Source organism: Ovis canadensis, chromosome 7 (assembly GCF_042477335.2).
Source record: "Ovis canadensis isolate MfBH-ARS-UI-01 breed Bighorn chromosome 7, ARS-UI_OviCan_v2, whole genome shotgun sequence".
Classification (NCBI taxonomy): domain Eukaryota; kingdom Metazoa; phylum Chordata; class Mammalia; order Artiodactyla; family Bovidae; genus Ovis; species Ovis canadensis.
Window position 1 is genome coordinate 38849158 of NC_091251.1, and position 19511 is coordinate 38868668.

Genomic DNA, 19511 nt, shown 5'->3' on the forward strand with positions numbered 1-19511 from the left:
TTCAAGTCAGGTTATTGAGATATTATTTATGTGGTCTTCGACATATGCACAGAAGTATAAATACTACCACAGTCAGGATATAGAGCATGTCCCTCACCATGAAAAGTACCCTCTTATCCCTTTGTAGCAACATCTCCCTTCTTCTAGACTTTGGCAAAAAAATTGATATTTTTGTTTCCCTGTAATTTTGCTTTTTCTAGGAGGTCAAAAATGAAGTATAGTATGTAGCCTTTTGAATGTCTCTCTCATTTAGCATAATGCATTTGAAACTTACTCATACATCATGTTTTTCAATAATTTGTCCCTTTTTTATTAGAGAGTAGTTGATACAGAAAATAAATCTAGAAGACTAAACATTTTAACTGGGCCAAGGTGAGGATGACCATACATCCTAATTTGCTTGGGATGGTTTATGCCTCTTGACCCAGAATAATTTTTAGTAGTATTTTCTTTTATTCTGAAATGTGTCCTGGTTTGGATGATAAGTTGTATGGTTGTTGTAAACTGAGTGACAAGATATGGTCAGATTTGCCTTCCAAAATACCAGAGTCATATATATTTACACTTAACATGAATATGAGTGATAATAGCAGTAATAACTTGGATGTAATCTTATTTTGAACTTTGCAACAGTCTTATTTTGTGTTTGAGAAAACTGATTGAGAATAGAATCAGTTTTGATCTGTAGATCACGAGATTGAAAGTGGTTAAAATGTACATTGTCTCTCTATGCATTCACCCTTAATAACTCTTACTAGTTGAGACACAGTTTAGTGTACTGGTTAAGGTGGAGGCAGTGGTGGCAGAGTGCCTGAGCTCTAGTCCTAACTCTCACTGCTTTTTTGCCGGTTCACAAATTGTATAAGCTTTCTGTCCTTCAGTTTTCTACACTATAGAAAGGGTGTACTATGATGTAACTACAGTGCCTATGGCTAGCATGTTGTAAGCTTTTGATAAAGGGTGCTATTATTTTTAATTATATTACCATTATTTCATTAACACTATTGCGATGAAACCTCCCTCCCTCAACAGAAAACCTCCCTTTCCCCCATGTAAAAAATATAGTAAGGAATATTTTGCTCAGCTTTCCTTATAATTAAAAAAGTTATTAATCTCTAATAGTATCATTATGATGGTTATATATAATACTATTATTATGATTATGGAGGCCTTCAATATTTAGATAAATAGTTTAGTCTTGATGTAGTAAATCAATTCTACAAAGTCTTCCTTGGAACATTAGCATCTTTCAAATTTTATATGTATTGGTCAAAATTTTAAATTTTTTTAAGAAGTAGGATGGTGGCTGAGTTTGGGAATCAGTTAAATAAAATTATGCAGGGTCCCTCAGAGCCTTTTTAGTGTATTTTAACTAATTTCCAAGCAGTAATTTAACATCTAACATATCTAAACTTATGTAAACAGAGTAAAATAGTCCCTAAAATCTATGTGGATACTCTAAACATAATTTGGGAAATTTGTAGTAAACAGTAGGAAATTTTTAGAGATTGAGGGATTTTACCAACATCATAGCTTGCAAAGACTGATTTGTAGGGACTGGAAGAGACTGAAGGCAAGAAAATCAAATAATCCATACAGTAAATAGTCTTGAAGTGATTGGGCTAGTGTTCTGACAGTGGAAAATGAAAGGCCTAGATGGATACATGAAATACTTTGAAGAAAGATTCAAGAAGACATCATGATTGGGACCTCCGTGACAGTCCAGTGGTCAGGACTCCGTGCTTCTGCTGTAAGGGCTTGGCTCCAACCCCTGCTCTGGAAACTGAGAGCCTGCATACTAAAGAGTGACCAAAAAAAAGAGATAAAACGACTTAGTGATTGATTCAAAGGAGGGAGCGAGGAGGCAAGATAACTCCTAGGTTTCCAGTCTGAGAGACGTTTCATGCTAGTAATTTAATATTTGGTAGCTAGGAGGGGAGCCATTTGGCCCACCATTGGAAGCGAGCAAAGAGGTTTGTTCTAGGTGTGTTGACTTGGACCTACCAACGGTAGATCAGGAAGTCGAATACATAGACGTTAGAGGAGAGTCTGGACCTATGGAAAAAACTGAAGCTATGAAAGCATATTTTTCCAATTTTAGTGTAGAGAGAAGGGAGTTGATAAAGGAAAAGGTGTCAGAAAGGAGTAAGGGAACAAGGAGAATCAAGGTAGTGCTGTGTCCTGTGAACAGGAAGATTGAGGGTCTGAGGGTGAAGTGATGGGAAAGCTGATGGTGGTGATGAAGAGCGAGCAAAGTCTGTGGAGCTGGCTGGGCTGACCTCAGTGGGCCTCATCGGTGGTCCAGAAGGCTCCCTTATAGCTTCAAGTAACCTTGAAGGTACAGTTGTTTTTGTTTTTTCTGATAAGAGGGTGGAATAAAAGCAAGGTTATAAAGGGTTAAAGAGAAAATGGAAACTAAAAAGCCCTCATTGTAGAAATTTGGCAGGAAAGAGAGGTAGAGAAAGAGTATAGAAGTTGATAGGGGAAACCTGAGCAAGTTTGAAAGCAGAAGAGAAGAATCGGTTCAAAGGGAGACACTGAAGATAAAAAAGTGTGTGTGGGAGCTAAGTCCTAAGTGAAGTGAGAAGGCAAGAACTAAGAAAGTTGGATGGAGTTGCCCTAATTTTGGAAAAGTTAAATTCCTATGAAATGTTACCTCTTTGTGTTGACATGTACACCTTTCTCACTTTTTTACTATAAGCTAGTTATATAATTTAGCTGCTTTTTTATCAGACTTCTTTTTATAACCTCATTAAGTTAGAATATTATTCAAACTGAAAATAGTTCATATTCATAGTAGAAAATAGAGAAATGTGTAAATGAAGGGAAAAAACTTACCTGTAATTCTACCAGCATAAATAACTTCTGTTAATATTTTGATAGAGCTCTTTTGAATGTATTGATTCTATACATATAGCTTTTGAAAAACCAGAATTATACTGTACTTTTAATTTTCTATCCTGCCTTTTATAATACTGTTGTTTTTTATTATTCTTCCACTTCACAAGACATTATTTGAAAATAGTGTTTTTAATATTCAGTACTAAGTGAAGTGAAGTTGCTCAGTCGTGTCCGACTCTTTGTGACCCCAGGGACTATAGCCTACCAGACTCCTCCGTCCATGGGATTTTCCAGGCAAGAATACTGGAGTGGGTTGCCATTTCCTTCTCCAGGAGATCTTCCTGACGCAGGAATTGAACCTGGATCTCCCGCATTGTAGGCAGATGCTTTACTGTCTGAGCCACCAGGGAAGTAACTGATCCCATTTCAGTCAGTTTTGGCATTCTCAATTCCTTTTTTATCACTTTGTTTTTTAACCTGATCCAAATTCCATTATTTGACTTAAGATACCAAAGGATTTATTTAGAGTCTGATAACTGAATTTAGGAGGGAACAATCAGCATCTCCAGGCCCTGAAGACTGCCCCATAAAATCTCAACTTACCTCCTGTTCCTCTCTCCTGCACTGAAATTCTTGAGGGAAAAAGTCCATGTTCATTTTCCTTTTCATTTGTGTGTGGCATCTGTCTCTTGGGGAAACCTGTGATTTGTCTTTAAGCCCTTTAAACTCCCTAATGGGCCCTGGAAGAGAGAAAAAAGGTTGCCCTTATAGGATAAGGGAAGGGAAGGCTCCATTATGGTTTATGTTCGTTTGTCGCTCTCTTGTCATCTCCTCAGAAAAATTGGCATTCTCGTCTTATTTGACTATTCAGGATTGAAAATGGTGACTCTATTGTAGCTGGGGATGAATTGGATTCAGTTAGTGAAATCAAAGATAACGGTGAATAGCATAGATTCTGCGCCCTACATTCTGCCACTAGCTAGCTAAGTGCCTTTTGGCAAGTTACTTGATCTCTCTAGGTGGAAAAAAAATATTAATCTGAAGCTTTAAATTTGAAAGCCTCTTTATATCTAACTAGTATACAATAGTGGTGAGTTTTAAGCCTCAAGACTCTGAGGGAATACAATTCACGATCTTTGTGATGAGAGTGATTATATGGTGGTGATTGAAGGAGAATCACTGATACCAGGAGTAATTATTATTATAACTCCGTGTACACCTATGCAAAGTTTTCAAGATGAGGAATGAAATTGCCTAGTTAAGTTGCACAGTTAAACACAGCTCAAATAATTGATATGCTGTAGCATACCGATGTAGAAAGAAAGCTTAGTTCATTTGATCTTCAGCTGTAACTTATTGGAGACAAAAGTCCAGACATGTTTCATTTATGTATGATGAGCTTTTCTCGTTGCTGTGAGTAGATGAGAAGTATCTAAGTAATATTTAAAATTATTTAGTCTTTTGATTTCAGGAATTCATCCCTTCAACTTCTTCTACAATGCCACTCATTTTTCTACCTTCTCAAGAAAATACCCATAAGCAATCACTTTATTGTCTTCATTTAAGAAAACATGCTCCCCTATATCCAAATTCAGAATAGTTATCTCTTTGCTTTTATTCTCTTAAGGCCTGTTTCCTTTTATTCTTTTTTCATTAAAAGAGTGTCCTTTCCAATTTCTAACCACTGCTTTCGACTACTCTTAGTCCTACTTCAGATTATTCTCTTTGCCTGTATTATTAAATGGAGCTTAGGAAACACCTAGAAACCTCAATAAGTGCTTTTAGCTATTTGAATAACACTGTTAAATGCTACTGGGGAAAAGGATAATCCTGTGTTATAGGCCAGGAAAGTTCAGTTCAGTTGCTCAGTCATGTCTTAACTCTTTGCGACCCCATGGACTGCTGCATGCCAGGCTTCCCTGTCCATCACTAACTCCTGAAGCTTGCTCAAACTCACATCCGTCAAGTCGGTGATGCTATCCAACCATCTCATCCTCTGCCATCCCCTTTTCCTCCTGCCTTCAATCTTTCCCAGCATCAGGGTATTTTCTGATGAGTCAGTTCTTCGTATCAGGTGGCCAAAGTATTGGAGTTTCAGCTTCAGCATCAGTCCTTCCAATGAATGTTCAGGACTGATCTCCTTTAGAATGGACTGATTGGATCTCCTTGCAAGGGACTCTCAAGAGTCTTCTCCAACACCACAGTTCAAAAGCATCAAATCTTCGAGGCTCAACTTTCTTTATAGTACAACTCTCACATCCATACATGACTATTGGAAAAATCATAGCTTTGACTAGATGGACCTCTTTTGGCAAAGTAATGTCTCTCTCTTTTAATATGCTGTCTAGGTTGGTTCCCTGGTGACTCAGAGGTTAAAGCGTCTGCCTGCAATGAGGGAGACCTGGGTTCGATCCTGGGTCGGGAAGATCCCCTGGAGAAGGAAATGGTAACCCACTCCAGTATTCCTGCCTGGAGAATCCCATGGACGGAGGAGCCTGGTGGGCTACAGTCCACGGGGTCGCAAAGAGTCGGACATGACTGAGCAACTTCACTCACTCACTCACTCACAGATTGGTCATAGCTTTTCTTTCAAGGAGCAAGCATCTTTTAATTTCATGGCTGTAGTCACCATCTAATTTTGGAGTCCCCCAAAATAAAGTCTCTCACTGTTTCCATTGTGTTCCCACATATTTGCCATGAAGTGATGGGACCAGATGCCATGATTTAGCTTTCTGAATGTTGAGTTTTAAGTCAACTTTTTCACTCTCCTTGCTGCTGAGTCGCTTCAGTCGTGTCCGACTCTGTGCGACCCCAGAGACGGCAGCCCACCAGGCTCCCCCATCCCTGGGACTCTCCAGGCGAGAACACTGGAGTGGGTTGCCGTTTCACTTTCATTAAGAGGCTCTTTAGTTCTTCACTTTCTGCCATAAGGGTGGTGTCATTTGCGTATATGAAGTTATTGATATTTCTCCCAGCAAACTTTATTCCAGCTTGCACTTCATCCAGCCTGGCATTTCACGTAATGTACTCTGCATAGCAGTTAAGTAGACAGGGTAACAATATACAACCTTGACATACTCCTTTTCCAGTTTGAACCAGTCTGTTGTTCCATGTCCAGTTCTAACTGTTGCTTCTTGATCTGCATACAGGTTTCTCAGGAGGCAGGTCAGATGGTCTGGTATTCCCATCTCTTTAAGAATTTTCCACAGTGTGTTGTGATCCACATAGTCAAAGGCTTTGGCATAGTCAATAAAGCAGAAGTAGATGTTTTTCTGGAACTCTCTTGCCTTTTTGATGATCCAAGAGATGTTGGCAATTTGATCTCTGGTTCCTCTGCGTTTTCTAAATCTACCCTGAACATCTGGACGTTCACGGTTCACATACTATTGAAACCTGGCTTGGAGAATTTTGAGCTTTACTTTGCTAACATGTGAGATGAGAGCAATTGTGCAGTAGTTTGAACATTTTTGCCATTGCCTTTCTTTGGGATTGGATTGACCTTTTCTGGTCCTGTGGCCACTGCTGAGTTTTCCACATTTGCTGGCATATTGAGTGCAGTACTTTCACAGAATCATCTTTTAGGATTTGAAATAGCTCAACTGGAATTCCATCACCTCCACTAGCTTTGTTTGTATTGATGCTTCCTAAGGCCCACTTGTTCAGACTCCAGGATGTCTGCTCTAGGTGAGTGATTCCACCATCGTGGTTATCTTGGTCATGAAGATCTTTTTTGTATAGTTATTCTGTGTGTTCTTACCACCTCTTCTTAATATCTTCTGCTTCTGTTGGGTCCATACCATTTCTGTCCTTCATTGTGCCCAGCTTTGCATGAAATGTTCCTTTGGTATCTCTGATTTTCTTGAAAAGTTCTCTAGGCATTCCCATTCTATTTTTTCCCTCTATTTCTTTGCATTGATCACTGAGAAAGGCTTTCTCTCTCCTTGCTACTCTTTGGAACTTTGCATTCAAATGGTTATATCTTTCCTTTTCTCCTTTGCCTTTTGCTTCTTTTCTTTTCTCAGCTATTTGTAAGGCCTCCTCAGACAACCATTTTGCCTTTTTGCGTTTCTTTTCCATGGGGATGGTCTTGATCATTTACTACCAAATAAATGCATATGACACAAAGCAAAGTGGAATGTATAGTGTAAAGATTCTTTGTAATGAGATTTTATTATTACAATGTTGATAATTTTCTTTTTTTAAACTTAAGTATAATTTATATACCGTAAAATTTACCTGTTTTAAATGTACAGTTCACTATTTATAAGTACATACAGAATTATGTAGTTACCAACCCAAATCTAATTTTAGAATATCTCCATTGCCCACCAGAGACCCCTGTGCCCATTTGTAGTTATTTCCACTCCCAATCCAGCCCTAGGCAACCACTAGTCTACTTTCTGTCTCTACAGATGTTACTTTTATGGACATTTCATATAAATGGAATCATGTAATATATAGTCTTTTGTGTTTGCCTTCTTTCACTTAGCCCAAGGTTTATACATATTGTGACATGTATTAGTATTTCATTTCTTTTTTGTTACTAAGTAATGTTCCAGACATACTACTTTTTGTTTTCCCTGTCCACCAGTTGATAGTCATTTGGGTCATTTCCACTTTTTGGCTGTTCTGAATAATGTTGTTGTATGTCCATTTTTGTGTGGACATAAACTTTCATTCCTCATGAGTATGTATGTATGTAGGAGTGAAATTTCTGGGTCATACAGTAACTCTAGGGCTTCGCTAGTGGCTCAGAGGTAAAGAGTCCGCCTACAGTGCAGGAGACGCAGGAGATACGGGTTTGATCCTTGGTCAGGAAGATCCCTTGGAGGAGGAAATGGCAACCCACTCCAGTTGTCTTGCCTAGGAATTCCCATGGCCAGAGGACAGAAAGCAAAGAGGAACTAAAGAGCCTCTTGATGAGGGTGAAGGAGGAGAGTGAAGCAGCCTTAAAACTAAGTATTAAAAAAACTAAGATCATGGCATCCGGCCCCATTACTTCATGGCAGATAGAGGGGAAAAGGTGGAAGTAGTGACAGCTTTCCTTTTCTTGGGCTCTAAGATCACTGCAGATGGTGACTGCTGCCATGAAATCGGAAGACAATTGCTTCTTGGCAGGGAAGCTAAGACACACTTAGAGTGTTGAAAAGCAGAAGCATTACTCGGCTGACAAACGTTTGTATAGTCGAGGCTGTGGTCTTCCCAGTGGTCACGTATGGTTGTGAAGGATGCACCGTAAAGAAGGTGGAGGGCTGAAGAATTGATGCTTTTGAACTATGGTGCTGGAGAAGACTCTTGAGAGTCCCTTAGACAGCAGGGGTGTCAAACCAGTCAGTCTTAAGAGAAATCAACCCTGAATACTTTTTTGGAAGGACTGATGCTGAAGCTGAAACTCCAGTATTTTGGTCTTCTGATGCCAACAGCTGACTCATGGAAAAGTCCCTGATGCTGGGAAAGATGGAGGGCAGAAACAGAAGAGGGCATCAGAGGATGAAATGGCTGGATGGCATCATCGATGCAATGGACACAAACTTGGGCAAACTTCAGGAGATGATGAGGGACGGGGAGGCCTGGCATGTTGAAGGGGTCCATGAGGTTGCAAAGAGTCAGACACGACTGGGCGACTGAAGAACAAACAATGAAAAACTTTGATTTCTCACAAGTGAATGTGTAGATGTGAAATTGCTGGGTCATACAGTAACTCCAGGGCTTCCCCGGGGGCTCAGTGGCAGAGAATCCACCTGTCGTGCAGAAGACGCAGGAGACAGAGGTTCGATCCCTGGGTTAGGGAGATCCATTGGAGGAGGAAAGGGCAACCCACTCCAGTATTCTTGCCTAGGAAATTCCATGGATAGAAGAGCCTGGAGGGCTACAGTCCATGGGGTCCCAAAGAGTCAGACACAACTTAACGATTAAACTATAACATGGTAAATCTATGTTCAACATTTTAGGAAACTGTCAAACTGTACCTTTTTACACTCCCACAGTACTGTGTGGAAATGCCAGTTTCTCCATATCCCTGTCAGCATGTGCTATTGGTTGTCATTTTTGTTACAGCCATACAAGTGGTTGTGATGCAGTTTCTCATTGTGGCTTTTTGTGTGTTTGTTTTTTTTTAATTTAATTTTTATTGGAGTATCGTTGCTTTACAATGTTGTGTTGGTTTTCTCTGTACGACAGAGTGGATCAACTAAATATATATGTACACACATAGATATATTCCCTGTCTTTTGGGTTTCCTTCCCATTCAGGTCACCACTGAAGATTGAATTGAGTTCCCTGTGCTACACAGTAGGTTCTCATTAGTTAATCTAATTTATACAGAGTATCAGTAGTGTATGTATGTCAATCCCAGTCTCCCAATTCATCCCACTCCTCCCCTTTCCCCTTTGTTATCCTTATATTTATTACTCCAGCTTACCACTTCTGTGTTTAAACCTGACTGACTTTAAACCTGATCCCATCCTCTGGCTCCATGTTTTTTCTTTTAGCTGAAAGAAACTTATTTCCTAGTGCAGAGGGAAGACAATTTGTCTAACATTAGAACCTCCTATGTTGGTGACCAGAATATTCTGCCTGATTAAGGAAGACTGATAAATAGTTTTGAGATCTTGAATTAAAAAGTACTAATTATATTTCCCATTTCAAATATCTGCTGTTTCTCCTTTTCTTGCCTTTCTATGAATTATTTGAACACATTTTAAACATTACATCTTGATTTATCTGTATTATTTTTTAGTGTCTTTCTTGATATAGCAGTAGCGGTAGCTTCTAGCAAATAGTTCTAGGTATTATGTTACACATCTGTATTTTATCATAATCTGCTTGAGTGAAATGCGGGAACTTAACCTCCCTTTATGTCCCTTTGTCTTTCCCTACAACAACATAATTGTCTTAAAACATTCCACTACATGTATTTTGAACCACATCAAATAGTATTATAATTTTTGTTTCAACCATCAAACATAATTTAATGTATCATTTTCATTTTATCCCCCTGTTCTAAGATTCCTTCTTTAATTTCCTTTTATCTGATACTGTCTTGGTTTCTCCTTCACCCCTGAAGGATATTTCTCCCACACAGGAAATTCTGGCTGACAGTTCTTTCTTTTAGCACTTGACACATGTGCCACTGCCTTGTGACTCTGCCCCAGTTCTCTCCATCTCTTCTCTACTGAGCCCCAGGTATAGTAAGTCAGTTCCATGTATGTGAGGGCTCCTCCCTGCGGTCCGCGGACCTGATCCAGTTGCTCTGCACTTCTGGTGCACAGCCTTCATCATGGGATCTTTCTTCATAACCAGCGTGAGAATGGTTCTCGTCATTTCCCCCTGCTGGCTCTCCATTTCTTGTATTTCTAATTTTTTCCTATAACTTCTCAGATTGGTACAGGAAGAATTCATTTTTGGAACTTTGAGTTTCTGAATATTTTTTTTCTTTCCACATTTGCACTCAGGTGATGTTTAGTCAGGATATAAAAATTTAAGCTTCCTAAGAATTTTGAAGGTATTGTTCTGTGTCTTTACCATTTGTGTGTGCCTTGCTTTGGGTTTGGTAGGGGGTGCTAATTTGTCCGTTGTTCTCTGGCTTTCCTGGCGCTCTGAAATGACAGTGATGTGCCTTGCAGGTCTGTTTCCATCTGCAGTGCCGACCGTTAGTGTGCGCTTGCAATGTGAGAATCCATGTTCTTCAACCGTCAACAGTTTTCAGTTATTTCTTTGATTTCCTCTTTGGGTTTTTTCTGTATTCTTTCTGAAATTCTATTTATTTGGGTGTTGCTGTCTATAAGCTAATCTGGGTTTTTTTTGTGTGTGTGTGTATATATATTTATTTGGGTGTTGCTGTCTATAAGCTAATCTGGGTTTTTTTTTTGTGTGTGTGTATATATATATATATATATATATATGTATATATATATATATATATATAAATCTTTTTAGCCTAAGTTCTAGGAGATACCCTCAACTTCTTTTCCAACTTCCGAGTTTTTCTGCCAGCTTAATTACTACATCTTGATTTCCAAGAGTCTGTCAGTTTGTTTTTTTCTCATTTGTGTTTCATGAATGCAGTTTGTTCTTCTCTCGTGAGGATTTTTTTGAAAGTTGGGTTTATTGAGGTATTTTGCTTGCAGCAGAGATTTATCCTAATTACCACCATAATCAAGATATAAAACAGTTCTCTGGGGACTTTGACCATCACTGATGTATTTTTAGGAGTTGTTTGTGTGTGTTTTCCTCTGGGACTAACTAGAGTTCCCAAAGAAACATCTCCTATACTCTTCTCTGGAGTATTTAAGCCTGGCTGCAAGCCTCTGTGAGGCAAGTAGTAGAAAGTTAGAGGTCTTAACATTTAATATATAAACTTTCGCTTGATCCCCCTGTTTAGAATATGTTCCTCTCACCCTCATTTGTGCCTGATGTTTCCTATCGCATAGACTGTTTTAGATTTTCCATATGGTAATGCTCCAGACTGTTACTGGAATGGGGAAGGAGATCTAGGACCCTGTGTCTTAATGGATATTCATTCGTTGTATTTGTTTCCAAGTGCACCTTTATCCCTCTTCTTAAGGCCCTCAGTATTGCCAGTTTCGAAACCTTTGGAGGATTCTGCTTTTCCTCTTTCCTCACTGCTGCTTTAGGGTTTGGCTTTCTCAGATCTGCTAAGTTTCTTATCCCTAAAGCTTTGCGTTTCCAAAATGTTGTTGCCGTCACCTCATCTTCTGTTCTTTGTCCTTTTGGCGATTATGCCTTTAAATCTTCCTACTGTCATTGTAGTAGGGTTTCCGAGAAAGGTAAATGTAATTGCATGTGTTCAGTCCATCGTCTTTAAAAGTCCCCTCACAAAAAAAGAAAAATACCCTGTGGCCAAGACCCTTTGCCGTCTTGGTTCTGCCTGTCTCTCCAGCCTCACTTACCACCTCACTGCAGCTCACCCCCAGCCTAAGCTCTAGTCACATGCATCTACTTAAGAGACTGCCAAGCAAATCACGTTGCTCATGCCTTTCCGTGCTGCACGTGCTTTTTTCTCAGTGTGCTACTTGCCCTAGAAGACTCTCCTCAGTGGAGCTTTGCTGACTTGCGTGGGTGCCCCTCTGTCAATGTGCTTATTGTAATACTGCAGTCATTTATTTGCTTTAATAAAAGTCTCCTACTAGAGGTTCCTGAACTTGAGGGCACAAGTGGGTGGGCTGTCCATGAATTAGCAGCAGGAAATTTTAGAATACCTTGAAATTGATCACAGAATTTCATGTGTTTGTACATATTTTTGGAAAATTCAGTTCAACTAAGTCAATTTTTTTTTAACTAAAATTGTGCATTGGAAATACCTGTGGGGCTTCCTAAATGTATACTTTCTTTGGCCTTTTTTTCCTGATACCTGCTGAGTTACAGGCTGAAATTAGGGTCCAGGGGAACTCCGTGGTGGCCCAGTGGTTAACGACTCCATGACTTCACTGCTGAAGGCGCAAGTTCTATTCCTGGTTGGGGATCTAAGATCTCACCAGCTATGCAGTGTGGCCATTAAATAAACAGTAGTTTTCATGAAATTAGGCCCAGAAAGATGTATTTTGAAAAAGTTTCCTAAATGATTCTGTAGAACAAGATCTCCATCTGGCCTGGCATATAGTGAATACTCAGTAAATCTATAAAGAAAGGATGAGGGAGAAACTTGGATTTCAGGCCATGATCTGAAATAAATTTGCTGTGTGAAACTTGAGTGCAAATGGGAAAATTACTAATTTATTCTGTTACATAAATGGAAATAAAAACAACTCAGTCGTGTCCAACTCTTTGCAGCCCCATGTCCTAGCCCACCAGGCTCCTCCATCCATGGAATTTTCCATCCATGAATTCTGGAGTGGGTTTGCCATTTCGAACTTCAGGGGATCTTCCCAACCCAGGGATCAAACCTGCATCTCTTGCATTTCCTGCATTGGCAGATGGATTCTTCACCACTAGCACCAACTGGAAAGCCCCTACATAAATGAAGTCACAGCATCTTTTTCCCGCCCTTTGAATATAATTGGAGGAGTAACAAGGTGTGGGTTATTTTGTTCAAAAGTGGAAGAAAACTCTAGAGAGCTAGTTACATGAATGAAAGAAAAATTTAAAATTTTGATATAAAACAACTCAGATATATATAATCCAATTCTGGGTCCCCTGACTGCTTATGGTTGTATATTACCCAGTGATTTGATTCCAGAAATTTAGGCTTGAATGTGTTTGAACGTCAAGATACCTGACCTGATTTCATAAAATTAGACCTGATTTCATAAAATTTAAATTTAATACATGGCTTGTGATTAGGAAAATGGGAAGACTGACATGTTGTGTTGTCAAAAGTACATGCCATATTATTGTAACTGTTTGCAATTTAAGAAGGAGAACAGAATTTTAATTTTCTGGAATGCCCTTCCTCATGCTTCCCTCTGTAAGGCTTTAAAAAATGTTTAACTTAAAACTACATTCATACCTCAGAGATAACTGCAGATTTGGTTTCAGACCACCTTAATATAGCAAGTCACACACATTTTTTGGTTTTCTAATGTATATGAAAGTTATGTTTACACTATACTACATGTAGTCCATTAAGTGTACAATAACATTATGTCAAAAAAAAAATGTACATGCCTTAACTTGAAAATTCTTTATTGCTGATAATTCCCTGGTGGTCCAGTGATTAGGACTTTGTGCTTCCACTGTATGGGGCATGGGTTCCATACCCAGACGGGGAACATAAGATTTTGCAAGTTGTGCAATTTGGTCAAAAAAATAAAATAAAAATACTTTAAAGCTAAAAAAATGCTAACCATCATTGGAGCCTTCGACAAGTCATAATCTCTTAGCTGGTGGAAGTTCTTGTCTCAACGTTGATGGCTGCTAACTGATCAGGGAGGTGGATCCTGAAGGTTGGAGTGGCTGTGACAATTTCCTAAATAAGACAGCAGTGAAATTTGCCACACTGATTAACTCTTCCCTTCACAGTTTCTCTGGCTTGCAGTGCTATTTCATAGTACTTCACCCAAAGCTGAACTTCTTTCAAAATTGGTGTCAGTCCTCTCAAATCCTGCCACTGCTTTATCAACTAAGTTTGTGCAGTATTCTAAATTATTTTGTGTCGTTTCAACAGTTTCCACAGCATCTTCATGAAGAATTGATTCCATCTCAAGGACCTCCTTTCTTTGCTCATCCAGAAAAAGCAGCCCCTCATCTGTTTTATCGTGAAATTGTAACAGTCCAGTCACATCTTCCAGCTCCACTTCTAATTTCAGTCCTTTAGCTATTTCCACCACATCTGTAGTTACTTCCTCTACTGAAGTCTTGAATCCCTCAAAGTTGTCCATTAGGGTTGGAATCAACTCTTCCAAAATCCTGTTATTGTTGATATATTGACTTCCCATGAATCAAAAATATTTTGTAATGGCGTCTAGAATGGTCAATCTGTTCCTGAAGGTTTTCAGTTTACTCTGCTGTGGAGCCTTCCAAAATATACTTTTTAAGTAATTATACTTGAAAGTCAGAATTGCTTCATGACCCCTGGACAATTGCAGAATGGATGTTGTGTTAGCAGGCATGAAGACAACATGAATCTCCTTGTACAGCTCCATCAGAGCTCTTGGGTGACCAGGTGCATTGTGGATAAGCAGTAATATTTTGAAAGAGGTCTTTTTTTTTTTTTTCCTGAGCAGTCAGTCTCAACAGTGGGCTTATAAATTTCAGTAAACCATGTTGTAAACAGATGTGCTTTCATCCAGGCTTTTTTGTTTCACTTAGCACAGGTAGAGTTGATTTAGCATAGTTCTTAAGGGCCCTAGGATTTGGGGGATGGTAAATGAGCGTTGTCTTCAGCTTAAAGTCATCAGGCACGTTAGCCCCTAACTAACAAGACAGCCAAACTGTCCTTTGAAATTTTGAAGATAAGCTTTGACTTCTCTCCTAGCTATGAAAGTCCTAGATGGCATCTTCTTCCAACAGAAAACTGTTTCATCTCCATAAAAAAAATCTGTCATTTAGTATAGCCACCTTCATTAATTAGCTAGATCCTTCTGGCTAACTTGCTATAGTTCTACATCAGTACTTACTGCTTCGCCTTGCACTTCTGTGTCAGAGAGATGGCTTTTTCCCTTAAACCTCATGAATTAACCTCTGCTAGCTTCAAACTTTTCTTTTGGATGTTTTACCTCTCAGCATTTAAAGAATTAAAAAGAGTTAGGGCCCTGCTCTGGAATAGGTTTTGGCCTAAAGGAATATTGTGGCTAGTTTGAACTTCTATCCAGGTCACTAAAACTTTTTCATATCAGCAATGAGGCTGTTTCACTTTACCATTCATGTGTTCACTGGAATGACACTTTTAATTTCCTTCAAGAACTTTTCTTTTGTGTTCACAACTTGACTGGTGTACATGGCCTGGCTTTTAGTCTTCTTACCTTTTGACATGCCTTCCTTAAGGACTATGGTTTATCATTTCTAGCTTTTGATTTAAGGGGAGAGACTTGTGACTCTTCCTTTCACTTGAACACTTAGAGGTCATGGTTCATTAACCAATTTCATTATTGTTGTGCCTTAGGGAATAGGGAAAGAGATGGGACTTGCTGGTCAGTGGAGCAGTCAGAACACACACATTTATCAGTTAAGTTCATCACCTTGTGTGGACACATCTTGTTGCTCAAAAACAATTATAGTGGTAGCATCAAAGAGCCGTAATCACAGAACCTTGTAACAGATACGCTAATGGAGAGGTATGAAATAGTGTGCGAATTACCAAAATGTTACATAGACACGAAGTTAACAGAGTGCTCTTGGACAAATGGTGCCAGTGGACTTCCTTGATGCAAGGTTCCCACAGACTTTGAATTTGTTTAAAAAAAAAAAATCTGTGAAGTGCAATAAATTGAGGTATGCCTTTTTGTCCTCTGCTGTACTTGTAAGCCTCTTTTATGCAGCGTAGAGCAGTTGTATGTTTATGTGTGCTAAGGAAAAAATTAGGCTCATTTGCTTTTTGTATTTTCTGTTTATTATTTTTATTTTTTGTCTAGGTATTTAAGAGATTATGGCATCTGAAACCCACAATGTTAAAAAACGCAACTTTTGTAATAATACTGAGGATCATTCCATTGATCTTCCTAGAAAAAGGATCTCTAATTTCACTAATAAGAACATGAAGGAGGTAAGTCCGTGGTTTCTAGAATTAAGACAGTATCTCAGTTTGTTTAGATAGCCACAACATTATACCAGAGACTGGATGGCTCATAAACAACAGAAACTTATTTCTCGTGGTTTTAGGGGCTGAGAAGTCCAAGATCATGGCCATAGCAGAGTTGGTATCTAATAAGTGTCTACTTCCTGATTCATAGATAGCTGTCATCTACCTCCTCACATGGTGGAAGGAGAGAGAGAGAGAGACTTCTCTACTCTCTTTTATAAGGACACAAATCCTGTTCATGGGGTTTTACCTTCATGAGCTAATCACCTCCTGAAAGCCCTCCCTCTTAATACTGTCACTCTGGGAAGAGGGTGGTTTAGGGTTTGAACATAAGAACTTCAGGGAAACATAGTCATTCAGTTTGATACAGTTTAAACAGTTAAGTCTATGGGTAGTTCTGAGTAAATGGGAGGGTGATAGTTTTGCTTAATCTGCCAAAATTAGGTAGAATTAATAAAAAATTGAAATCTGTTTATATTCCAAAATCTAAAAACTGTTTGCCACTATATTGTTTTGATATGATACAATTTAAATATTTCAGTTTAATTTTAGAGGAATCACAGAAGTGCTTTTTGTTCACCATTGCAAGGCTCGTTAGCACTGATATAATTTCTTAAAACCATATTAAAATTCAACCCATTTATTTAACACCCTGCCTATCTAATATATGACTAGTAGCATGGAAACTAGTCAGATAGATATGTTGCATTGTCAAAAATACCTACAGTGTTGTTGTAACTAATAATTGAAAGTACAGCATCAATACAGTAAATAGCTTTATCTGAAAAGTTTAACTTGAATTTCAGACTTGTTGACATCAATCACAAAGTTTACATAGCTTCGTTAAATATGCTGCAACTCTCTACTTGTGTTTTTCAGGTTAAGAAATCTCCAAAACAGTTGGCTGCTTACATAACTAGGTAAGAACTTCTTTGAAATTTGTGGGAAACAGCAAATATTGAAAGCTGGATAAGAGTGAAAATAGGAGGAAAAAAATACTGTGTTTTAGTATGATAATTTATTGTCAAGCAACTCCTTTGTGCCAAACACTGTGCTAAACATATCAGTATAAGATAGGTATGTACCATTACGCTAAACAGGTGATGAGTTTAAAAAAAAAAAAAAAAGATTTTGGCTTTCTTTAGGGTTATACACCCAGAAGGTGGTAAAGATGGCATTTACTTTCACGTCTGCTGAACTCCAAAGGCACTTTCCATAAAACCACTGTTTTTCAAAGTATAATCTGGGACCCTGGAGGTCCCTAAAACCCTTTCAAGGAGTTTATGACATCAAAACTATCTTCATAACAGTGCATATGTGTTAAGTCACTTCAGTCATGTCCCTATGACTCCTTGTGACCCTATGGAGTATCACTTGCCAGGCTCCTCTGTCCATGGGATTCTTCAGGCAAGAGTACTGGAGTGGGTTGCCATTTCCTCCTCCAGGGGAAAATACTAAGACATTATTAACCTTCATTTTCACTCTGTTCCAAGTGTACAGTAGAGTTTTCCAGAGGCTGCATGATATAAGATATTGAATGCAGAAACAGATATGAGGATCCAGCTGTTATCTGTTAAACCAGATATTAGAGATTTTGCATAAATGCAGAACAGTGCCATTCTTCTCACTATATTTTTTGTTTTAGAAAATTAGGGATTTTTAAAAATATTCTATATAATATGTAATGAGTTTATCATTTTTTAATTAACAAATTTTATGTTTTAATTTCTGATTCATCAAATATCAGTAGATACTGCTCACAAAAATTTTTTTTGAGACCTCAGTAATTTGAGTGCAAAGCATCCTGAGGCCAAAACGTTTGAGAGCCACTCTATTAAACCATGAGATGTGCTCTCTATTGTTTTATCTTATTCAAACAAATTAAATATATTTCAGCTTAATCAAAATAAGTGTTCTCTTTTATATTAAGGTATATGTTCAGACTTGCATGATTCAAACTTACATAATTATTGTGTCACCATGTTAGAAAAAGATTAGGTAAATAGAAATTGTTTTAATTTTCATACTTTGTGAATGCCTTGTAACATTATATTTTAAAAGCATCTAGTTATTATGATGCTTCCTTTTCTTTTGGTACAAAGTATCATCCTTTTCATTGCTTTCCAGATAGTTTGTAATTTCCCTTTTATTTTTCTCATCAATTTAAGACTTAAGATTTTTTTTAATCTGCTTCTAATTTTAGCAGATAGTGATCACAGAATGTGGCCTACTAAGTCTGTCTCTTAAAAACTTTTAAAGCTTTTCATATGATTCTTTATCATTTAAGAAAATCAATTCTTTTTACAGAACAGTTGGACAAGCTGTGAAAAGCCCAGATAAACTACGTAAGGTGATCTATAGAAGAAAGAAAGTTCATCATCCTATTCAAAATCCTTGTTACAGAAAAAAGCAGTCCCCTAAAAGTGGGGGCTGTGTCATGGCAAATAAAGAAAATGAACTGGCTTGTGCAGGCCACCTCCCTGAAAAATTACGGCATGAGAGTCGAACATATTTGATTAACTCCAGTGATTCTGGTTCTTCACAGACAGAAAGCCCATCATCAAAATACAGTGGCTTTTTTTCTGAAGTAAGTCATTTATATAAACTTAACTTTTTTTTTCATTATTGACTTTTTCCTTCCTATGGTCTACTAGTAAAATAATTCACTGTTTATTGGATTCAGACTATTTGAGAGATTTTAACTCCCTGCAACAGTTTTCTAGATTAACCAAATCTGAAACTGTTGTTTATTCCGTTTTTCTAAGTTAGGGATATCTGAGATGAAATGAAATGATTGACAAGCTGCTATAAATTTCCAGAATGGTAAGTTAGCCAGTAGAGATTTAAAGAAAGGGGAGAGATCAGAAATCTTACATAAAAAGTAGGCCACAGAGCCAGTTATCCAGGCACATTTTGCTGGGCTGTCAAAATTGCCATTGGAAACTTTGTTTAGCTCTTCTGGCTCAGGCAAAGTTAGTTGTTTGAACAGGCTTATGGAAATTGTTTTGGGTAATAGAAATGTTCTAAAACTGGACTGTGGTGATGGTTGCACAACTCTATGCATAAATTTATTTAAAATCTTTGAATTACTTTCAATATGTGAGTTTTATGGTATATAAATTATAACTCAGGAAAACAAATTTTTTTTAAATGGTCATTTGAAAGAATGATTTGATGAAAAATTTATAAATACATAAGTTTAAAATAATTATTACATTTATTGTATATGTTGTAGAAAATAAACCTAAAGGAAACAATTATCCATAAACTCAACATCTATAGATAGCAGTGTTAAATTTTTGATGTATCTTTTCATATTATACATATGGTGCGATAACTTGGTTTTTATGTTTCATTTTTAATATTTTTCCATGTAATTAGATAACATTTGTACAGTTTTCTGATCCAGTTTTACTGGGATATAATTGACATACAGCATTGGGTATACACTTAATTATGTGAGTTAAATATG

General features: G+C 37.9%; 1 protein-coding gene across 1 annotated transcript in view; it reads left to right on the forward strand.

Moving 5' to 3' along the window:
- KATNBL1 (katanin regulatory subunit B1 like 1) overlaps positions 1-19511 on the forward strand; it is a 55777-nt gene that overhangs the window by 21648 nt on the left and 14618 nt on the right. Inside the window, exons 2-4 of the mRNA XM_069595967.1 lie at positions 15873-16003; positions 16919-16959; positions 18347-18626. Of these exons, the coding sequence (XP_069452068.1) occupies positions 15887-16003; positions 16919-16959; positions 18347-18626 (438 nt within the window). The 5' untranslated portion in view covers positions 15873-15886. The remainder of the gene's footprint in view (positions 1-15872; positions 16004-16918; positions 16960-18346; positions 18627-19511) is intronic.